The following is a 10,445-nucleotide window of genomic DNA, read 5'->3' as shown; positions in this document are numbered from 1 at the left end:
AGAGTAGCCCCCCAGTTCCGAATCCGAGAAATTACGGTCCGAAATCTCACTGGGATCATTTTATCTCCTGTAAGCGATATTCGTAATTTCACGGATTCTAATCCTTAGTGCACAAGCGACATCCGAAGGGGGTCCGAATTTTCTACATTTGTATAGTCTCGGTTTTAGAACGAATATGAATCGGATACAGTAAAACAAATGTAGGCCATAGAAATATTTCCCCCGACCCGGGAATCGAACCCGGGACCTCTGCGTGGCAGACCAGCAGTTCGTTACGTAGTGTTTCATAGTTCAACGGTACTTACCAGACTCGCTGTGAGAGTCAGTGTTGGCGACGTGTCGCTGAACGTGTTGCTGCAACAATCGCTCGTTGGGGAAGGTCAAGTCGCACAGCTTGCAGACGTGGCCGCGCGGTGGGCTGCGACTGCGCACAATGGCGGGCCGCTTGTGCACGACGGCGTGGACATCGCGTCTGGGTATTCATACCAACAATAACTGGTAGATATTTGTACAAGTTTACTGAGTGCGTAAATGTGGAACTCTTTATCATTGAATTTCCCGAACGACACAACCTGGATAAGGTCAGATTAAACAAGCATTTTCTAGGCTACGCTACCAGGTGATAAAATCGAACAGCTGGACCTTGCGTGTGCCGGACTGACCAGCCAAATGATAGGGACATTTGGGCAAAAAGGCCAATCACATTTCGAAGGATTTTGTGTCGTAGGTTTAATACGACAATCTGGTTTTTTTTATGATAAGAACTGACGGGACGAACAAGTTGTACGCCTGGTAATAATCGACAGTCTGTCCATAACAGATGCAGTATCACTCACAGCTTTAAATCGAAATTATGACAGAAGCAATAGTTATTTGTTATGAAAGGCTGCAAAGTTGTTGTTTGACTCCAGTGCTTGTATTGAAATCTGAAGAAGCGAAGGAATGTACTATTAGATTAGAAAATGGAGTCCTGAGAGGAAAATGGTAAATGAAAGAAAAACATTGAACTAAAATAATTTAATAAACAAAATTAGTTATCGTTGTCAATGTCAACAATAATAAGAATAAAATATACCAACGGATTTATGTTACATAAATAAGTAATTTACGACAAATCGCGTAGTTGAACGTGTCATTATCTTTTTTTTTTTCATCGAAAGAAATAGTTAGGTGCACCACGGTCCATCATCAAGTTCGAATTTCAAAGCAAATTCCACGCTAGAAACGCTTTTGCGTGCAGATTTTAATGAGAAAGAAAGCCTTGAAAAAGGTAAAAAAAATGAATAGCAAAAAGGACAAACACAAATAAAAATAAAAATATGCAAGGCGTTATGGTGACACTTCAAATGGCTATTTGCATTTACGTATTTGATATATTCAAGTGGCAAAGTACTTGCCTTGCTTGCCTATTCGACAAATACAGCAAACATCAAAACACGTGTTACTTTGCGCTGGTCGGTTTTTCGATGCACATCAAAGGGATCACTTACTTGCCTATGTAAACGGTCATATGTGGCGGTATTTGCATGTTTATCATAAGTCAAATATATTTCAAGCACAACAAACACCCAATAGCGAATACAAAGAGCCGCGTGAAGTTGCCACATTGCTTGTGTACGCCGTGGTGACAAAATGGCCATAGCTCAACGTAATTGCTCCGCAATCAGAACAACACATAAGTCGTAAGTCAATGAGACACAAGTTGACAAATACCATGTGTCAGTAATTTCACCAAGATATTGCACCTATATCATATATAGTTCATTTTACATAGCATGATTCCGGTGACGTTTGAAATATGAAGTTTCTACAAATTAGTGTTATAAAATTGAATAAAAAAATCGATTTAAATATTTAACAATAAATAATTAACAAAATATTAAGGATTCAATTATTATGTTATAAAAGGGAAATAAAAATAAAATAAAATCAAGTGAAACAAAACGAAATATGAGCAATGTGTCAGTAATTTCACCAAGATATTGCACCTATAGTTCATTTCACATAGCATGATTCCGGTGATGTTTGAGATTTGAAGTTTCTACAGATTAGTGTTGTAAAATTGAATAAAAAAAATCGATTTAAAAATTTAAAAATAAATAATGAACAAAATGCAAAACTCAAAACAAAAGAAAACGACCCGCACACAAAGTGTATGCACTCGTATCGACGCGAGATACACAATAATCGATTCGATTGATCGATTTAATGGTGTAAATCTCTACGGACAAAATATTCCGTTTTAAGCATCAAGTAATCGGAGTAATTTATTTTTATCTTTATTATTTCATTTTCTTTCTACATAATACTCTAATTTTTATTTAAAATTACAACTGCCAAAAATATTGTTTGTTTTTGGCACATTATGACTTTGCTATTTCTTTTTGTAACCTGGTTGAGAGATTAGTTATAAATAACGTGGAACGTAAACATTAGAAATGTCACAGGACTCGTCCTAGGTGAAATGGACTATAATGTTTTCGTAATACGAATGGAATATAATAGCCAATAATGATAAAGTACGTACGGTACACACCTGTGATTGTACATGTGGTTTCTCTGTTGAAACTGTTCCCCGCAGATGTTGCACTCGTATGAACTCTCTACAGGCCGACCGTTCAGGTGCCGCTTGCGGTGCTGGTTCAGATTCGTCACCTACAACCATCATGAGATTACTTCATTTTGTATTATACTTTAAAAAACTTTTGAAAAAAGTTTCTAAACGAAACAACATTAACAAAGACGCAACTCTGAAAGTCTGCTACACAGAGATCCCGGGGTTCAGTTCCTAGACTACGAGAAATGTTTGTTTGTATGGCCTACATTTATTTCTCTCACGAGTTTGGATGTAATTTGTTGTGTTCTATGTGTGTCGATGGCACCCGCGACACAGAGTTTCCCTAGTGCGAGGTTATTAGTATGTACGTTACTTAAAAAAATTGAAAATTATTCTGCCAAATCATTACGGTGACAACTGCGCTTCGATTAGCCAGCCCGAATTCGAAACAATTGACGGGTGTCGTCACTTGTTTCACTTCAAATTGACCAATTTAACTTGAGCTTTGCTATACTGGACGAAAATTAAAAAATTAGACCATGAAATATGATTCCGTTTGTTTTGTAATTAGATGTTTTGCTGTTTTTCCCACACCACCGAATGGAACAGCCCCCCATAATTAGAGATATTATCTTTATTACAATAAATACAGAATATTGTTGGAATATACGGAGACGTAAACACAGGTCAGTTGCTGGCGCTGTACTATTTCAGCTTTCTAATTTGTGATTTCAGCGCAAACGAGAGTTGATATTCAAAAGTAAGGTTTTTATACCTGATGAGTGGCCAGGGATGGATGGCCCTTATTTCGTCTCTATTTCTGGTTATATACTCGATGTTGGTTATACCTGCTTGCATGGTACCCCAACATGAAGGAAAAATACAGCAAAACTCACCTGGGCATAAGCCTTGTTACAACCCGGCTCGGGACATACAAACGGGCGCTCGCCGGTGTGGAGACGTACGTGGTTGTTCAAATTTGTTACCTGTATTCGTGCAAATCGTTATTCAATATACATCCATTCTTAATTTGTTTATTTAGAGTAGAATAGATTAATTTATTACAACGCCACAACACAAAAATGCACCGAAATAAAAAAACACAAAGCAAAAGTAAAACAAAAAACAATATAAACAGAAAAAACATAATCCAATTTGAAACAGTCAACCCAATTTGAATAAATGTCATGTGTTCGGCTGTAGCGGATGTAAAAGGATCCACTCAGCTAATGTCACAGCCGAGTAAAGACTGTGACGCTGTTTTTCAGTGGACCCTAAAACCGAGTAACGGACGTGTGTGCAGCGCTTGAAAAATAAAATATTTTACATATATACTACTTTTAATATATTTCTTTCTTTAAAGACTTAAAAACCAGATACAAAGATCCGACAAACAAGCTCCGCTGGTTCGGTCCCTTGCTTAGTTAGTTAATGAAACATCCTACACTTAATTACATAAACATTTTCTATAATGTAGAACGTTGTGTTCTTGTGGTGTGTGCTCAATATAATATTCAAACAATTTACTTGATACATACATACAGTGATAAGTAAGTGTATTGCAGTATCCAGCGTTTACAACAAACAAAACAAAATAGAACTTATTTGGTTTATAGTTAAACCGATTGCAAGATTTGAGAATAGATATGATTCTCATTGACGATCACATCGTGATAATTATTAGAATTACGATTTGGTATTTAACCCATACATTATAATACAGAAAATAAGATTATATTTTATAAACCCTGGAGGTCTACTCCTGTCCGCCATCCGACATCCGTCCGAAACAATTGCTGTCAAATAAGTAATAGGTACTCAACGAAATTAAATGACCATAATCTAGTGTGAAGCTTCATTCGTATCATGCGGCTTTAAATTTAGTCGAGTATTACTTATTTGACAGTAATTGTTTTGGACGGATGTCGGAGGGAAAACGGAAGTAAGCTACTAGTCACTAATTTAATCAAGAATTATTTGATAATTGACAGATTCACACTTCGTTATCAAAATCTTTCATCCAGTGGTGACCATCACGTCATTGGACTATGTCATCTGCCGCCGCAAGGAATGTTGTAACAAATAATACTGGCTTATTTATATTATTCTTGAATGTTCTAAATATTTTTTTTAATCCTCATTTTTTTTATGTCGTTCTGACTTCTGGACCTTCAATAAACTCTCCATATAAAACCAACATGTATTTTCCGTTAAAAGTCTTCGAAATTACAACATAATTATGTTATCAATCGTTATTTTGATTAAAACTATGCTATAACATATGCAAAAGGTACCTGTGTGAAAGCTTTCCCACACTCCCCGCATTTGTAGGGTCGCTCATTGGTGTGGATTCGTAGATGAGCTCTCAGGTTGTTCGATTGGGAGAAAGCTGAAATTAATTATATTTCATTTTAGTGTGCTAGCAACACTAGTTCCAACTTTAGGCCCTATAAATTATTTGAAACATTTAGCGGAATACTAGTGAAAACCTACAAAATAATGCCGATTTTTTTTCTGGCCGGTTATTTTTTTTATATTATGTGTAATTTGAAAACAAAAAATTAGTCGACTGATGTTTTTTTCATTCATTTCCTACCATTACAGTGGGGGCGTAAGTTGGGACGGACATTACGGCCAATTTTGCCTACATATTATGACACTGGGTTGGTGATCATGATGATGATGACCATGACACTGTTTACGAGCAAGTGTGATGAAAAAATAGATTCACTTGTACGCAGATTACGACTGCAGTGCAGTTTACAACCCAGTGTGTCTTCGAGAGATAAGTTTAAAGATATTAACATTCTTACACTACGTCGCCGTATATTTATGAAAATGTTATTTATGTTAAGAAAAATATATTTTTTTATGACAACTAGTGACAGACATAACATTAATACGAGGAATAAAAATTAAGTAGCTGTTCTTGACAGTCGTGTTCACAATGTCTCAAATTAATTTAAGGGGCAATGTATACGCTTCTACAATAAGATTCCGATTGATTTTCAAAATCTGCCATTTACGAGGTTTAAAACTATAGTGAAACAAAAACTATATACTAAAGGTTTTTATAATACCGCTTCTGCGTACTTGGATGACAAAAATCCGTGGTAGTGGCCCGTTAAGCTCTTGCAGGCAGTCTCGATCTAAGACGTTTAAATTAAATATTCTATGATAAATAAAGTTTCTTGCTCATTCTTCTCAGGGGAATCTGCCTCACGAATGAGCAGTAGAGTTTAACGAGTATGACAATTTCAAATGTAATTATCTTACCTATGAAATAAAGATTATTTCACTTTGAGTGCCCAGGTAGCAGTAAAATTGAGTTGGAATAACGTTTACCTTTATTGCAGTACATGCAGACGAACCGCCGCTCAGCACGATGGTTACGCAGATGGTTCAGCAGTTGAGCATTCTTGTTGAATGTCTTGTGACATATGTCGCAATATAGAAGGCTTTCTGAGCTTTCCTGGAATAGTCAAGATGTCATAGAAACCTTAGGGCGCATTTAGTCGGCACGAATTTCATCACTACATGAAGGGGTGGTAACTTGACGGCCGCCACACGGCGGCCGCGCTAGCCTTTCTCCTCGTATAACTGGGCGCTTATTACCCAGGTTGAATGATCAAATCCATACCTGTCTGCAGATACGAAAAACAGAGAAAATCTACGTTCAAGAGTGCTAACACTCTATACACCGTGAAATTTTAATTACCCTTGAACATTAACAGGCTAATATTAATTTATATTACATTCACATTTAAAAAATGTAATATACGTGTCATAAGGATTTCCTTGAAATATCCTCAACTTACATTGGTAACTCCGTAAAGTAAACACCGCATCACCAGTCAGCCTGTGAGCACGGCCAGTGCAACCTGGCCGAAACGTCGGGAAACTAAATAGGTGTGAAAAATACCTATTCGTATGTAAACGCGTTTATTCCCGTTTCCAAATGTTAATACAAGGCGAAAGTTTAAAAGTATTATAGTAACTCCGTAACCTGTAAACCCTACAATTACTGCACTAGAGCTGTGCGCCGATCGTAAAATCTTCGGAGGCGGCGTCTCACGGTTTTCCAACCAGAAACGAAATTCTTGCATTTTTAGCTGTTTAAAAAAATACTAGGCGATTGCATCGCTGCAAACGCGCAACTGCATCGATACAGCCCCTGGATTATGGATAACATTTTGTTTTGTTAATTGTAAATTTAAAAGAGAAATTAATAAACACATTAAATAAATAAATTAGTTAATTAATTTAAAGCCTCCGTACTATAACTGCCTCCGTAGCCGAACGGTTACCATGCCGGACTGCCACGCAGAGGTCCCAGGTTCGATTCCCGGGCCGGGAGAAATAGTATGTATGGCCTACAATTATTTCTCTCGTGAGTTTGGGTGTCATTTGTGGTTGTCTATGTGTGTGTCCATGGCACCCGCGACACAGGGTTCCCTAGTGCGAGGCTATGTTGAGTGTGTGCGTTATTTATTAAAAAAAAAGAAAAAAAAGCGTGCATGGCGTTTACAACGCTGCTTAAAGTTGCGCGCGTGTGTAGAGGTAGACGATTAGCGACTGCATCGCTTTAGCATCGTGTTTGCATGGCTGCTAAAAGTCGCCGTGTGTAACCGCTCCAAAACATTGAATTAATGAACTTTGTATTCACTTTGCACGTTTTTCACGCTTTAACCTTTAATGTGGTTCCTTTGGAAGTTGTTATCATAATACAACGTTTTTTTAGCATTCCTGTACATATGTCCATGATTACTAATTATATGTAATTGACAATGAAACTTTAAATTGAATATTAAATTATTTAAGTCTGTATGCTCCATCGTCAACCTCAACGTCACTTACCATCAGGTGAGATGGCGGTGAAATGCGCGCTTAATTTTGTTTGTCTTTTAATAAAAAAAAGAACGGTTTTTTGTATGAACCAAGCTTATACACTGTTATTTGAATATTATCTCCAAAGCAACAAAACGAGATAAGTCAATGTACAGTTTGATATTTTGCTGCTGTCTGTACATTTATTTGTGTAAACGCAGGTTGAATAGAGCTGACATTTGACATTTAACAAAATAAGTATAGTTTCACAAACATATTGAAGATTATATAGTCACATATATTCAACAGACTAAATTAGGTATAAAATATTTTTTTTTTTAATAATACTGGTGCACACACATGGAAAAGTCAATCAGTATTTTTAAATGCAGTGATAGTTGTTTGTGTTGTTTCACATCTGTTCGTTGACTGTCATTAGCTACTGTACAGTATATTATTGGAAATACATATTTTAATTATCTCAGGTTAATTAAAACGCCACAGTATTGTATGCTTACTCAGGACAACCTGTTGGTCACTAATTCATATTGGTTCAAAAATTTTTTAGGTGTAGGATGCTGTAATGACCTATTTAAAATAAACATTAATTATGCATAATACTTATACCATAATTTTAAGATAAAATGTAAGTTTGTTTGTACTTTTTTCATTTTCTACTCTACAAAAGGACTCTAATTGTAAAACTATTCCACTAAATGATTAGAAATAAGTAAAAGTAGAGTAGCCTTGTTACCCAGCAAGGAACAAATCATTTTTGTGTTTACTTTTAGATTACCATTGTTTTTGACCTTTTGGTGATTTTTAAAACATTTATTATTGAAAAAATGTGCAATCTTCTAAAAAAAAATTAAAAAGTATAATGAAAAATAAATTTTAATTTACTGATTTTCAATAAGTTGTGTGTAGTGTAGCCACAGAAAATTTCAAATATATTATTCAAAACCTTCTGATCTTTACCTCATCTTTATTATCCTGCGGAACATTGTCTCCAATAGTGACCTCTGGCACCAATGGCTGGCATTTAAAGCAGGCGTACACACCATCTTTGCCAGTTTCAAATAATTGCTGCAATGTACAAGTTAAAAATGTTAGAACAGTTGTGCATTCTTCATTTCATTACTCATTTCAATAAATTTTAGAATCAGAGTGCTAATAACGCAGCTTTACCCCTTTACCATTGACCCTAGGTTGAAGCGACAGTTTAGCTATCAACTATAATAAGTATAAATCAAAATAGACTAGTCGCAATGACATAAGCTGCAAATGCCCTGGAAACATGCACTAATAATAATAGATCACAATTGCTTTATCAATTTGTGAGGAAAACTAATCTTTTTCAAAAATTTCAACTTTAATGTTCTTATTGCAGGGCACCCACCTGATATATATTACAATTAATTACCTACAAACATGCTTACACAATGCTAACGTTCCAGTATAATTCTAGCTCTTGTATGTGTTGGGCTTTACTTTATGAAACCCAGTGAAAACAACATATAGAATAATAAGCTATAGAAAATATGGAAGTACGTTGTTTTGTTAAGTGCTTGACAGTTTGGCGTAATATAATTGTATTTCTGAATACAGTCAAATATTTAGGTAGGTACCAAAAGCTGGCTATGGACCTTATACTTTGTGTACATAGGGCTAAGCTTCATGTGCCTAAGAGGAAAAAACAAACGCAAAGTTTTTTACACAGTCCGAGTCAGACGTAAAAAAAACATTGCGACCGACGACGACGAAGTAAAAAAAATACGCGGGCAGGTTTCGAATGCAAGGGAAAGTTTTTTTTTACGTTTTATTGCACTGCACTGCGCACAATAAAATGTAGTTAAGACCAAGGAAACCCACATAAGCGTAAATACAAATCGATAAGACGACGAAACCTCACCGTACGCGTTATTTTTATAACATTCTCGTAAAGAAAACAAAAAAAAATATAATACAAAAACAAGAAAGGAACATGAATAACTACGCATAAATACTTACAACCACTGGTTTTGAACATATCCCACATTTATCCATCTTTTACACACACAATTTCACACAAATTCGATAAATAAATCATACAAATCCGTAAATATTGATGTTTTTCTCAATAAAAGCGACTCCTCGAAACAGACATGAAGGCGGGGGGTGGTGGATGGAGCGGGGTGGGGCCCGCGCGGTGATCATAGACAAAAGTGTTGCCAGCAACATTGTTGAGCAAATTAACATTATCGCCTATACACTTTTTTATTATTTTTATTCACGTAACCGGTCGCGGAATCGCCGATATATGACACCCTTCGGCCAAAACTCCTCTTTCATGAAGGTCAACAGATGTTCGGTCGGCATTCTCACCACAAACGAATAAAATTCACGTTGTGGCGGGACTCCAACACTTTTGTTCTGTGGCTCAGGGTGTATTTGAGTTTTAGTTTAATGTACCATTATCTCATCAGACTTCGTGGAGCAATGCAGTCGCGACAGGTGCAGCATTTAAGATCATTGGTTATCATATTTTTATTCATATGTGGAAGAAATTTATTTTGTTGTACGTATGTACAATAAATTAAAAAATAAGCTCATTGCCTAATGAGGCAATGGCCTATTTTGGTTATTATTGTTCCGGAAGCGTAAATTAAAATTTGTTTTGATATTGGCTATCACTACATCAGCAATAATTGTTTATTGAAATTATTTTTATTAAGTCAATAAAAAAAAAATCTGTTGTATAAGTGTATAATATTTATTCTATATTTATACTAATTGTTTATATAATCTCATTACCCCACCCTAATTCCTTTTTTTATGTTTGTCCACCTTCTAATCCGGTTTCCTGTGTGTTACAACTTTTCCCGTTTTAAAGCTAAGTCAAAAACCTCTCAAGTTTGCTTTCAAGTTTCTCAAACTTTTACCGCCAAAAGCCAGGTAAAAAAGAAAAAAAATGTCTACACTTCGCATAAAAGTACTCTGATACCAGGCCAAGAAGTAAAAAAGTAATTTGATTTGACATTTGTCTCGTGTTTCTATTCGGGAAATTGCGTTTTTTATTTAT

At 35.8% G+C, this 10,445-nt stretch overlaps 1 protein-coding gene across 2 annotated transcripts; it reads right to left on the bottom strand.

Annotated features, from left to right (window-relative positions):
- Positions 1–96: 96 nt before the first annotated feature.
- On the bottom strand, positions 97–9,546 carry LOC113240159 (zinc finger protein 583-like). Of its 2 annotated transcripts, none has more exons than XM_026477391.1 (7): positions 9,395–9,546; positions 8,363–8,470; positions 5,903–6,029; positions 4,852–4,946; positions 3,454–3,543; positions 2,528–2,655; positions 97–472 (listed from the first exon to the last, which is right to left on the bottom strand). In XM_026477391.1, the coding sequence occupies exons 1-7, from the start codon at positions 9,428–9,430 to the stop codon at positions 292–294; spliced, it is 765 nt and encodes a 254-aa protein (XP_026333176.1). In that variant the 5' UTR covers positions 9,431–9,546; the 3' UTR covers positions 97–291. The 2 variants fall into 2 exon arrangements, with proteins under 2 accessions (XP_026333176.1, XP_026333177.1); XM_026477392.1 differs by having other exon boundaries at positions 103–472; positions 2,537–2,655.
- Between the last annotated feature and the right edge of the window lie 899 nt (positions 9,547–10,445).

The sequence above is a fragment of the Hyposmocoma kahamanoa genome, unplaced genomic scaffold (assembly GCF_003589595.1).
Source record: "Hyposmocoma kahamanoa isolate Upper Pololo Valley unplaced genomic scaffold, ASM358959v1 120, whole genome shotgun sequence".
Lineage (NCBI taxonomy): Eukaryota > Metazoa > Arthropoda > Insecta > Lepidoptera > Cosmopterigidae > Hyposmocoma > Hyposmocoma kahamanoa.
This window is presented reverse-complemented; position numbering and strand designations above follow the sequence as displayed.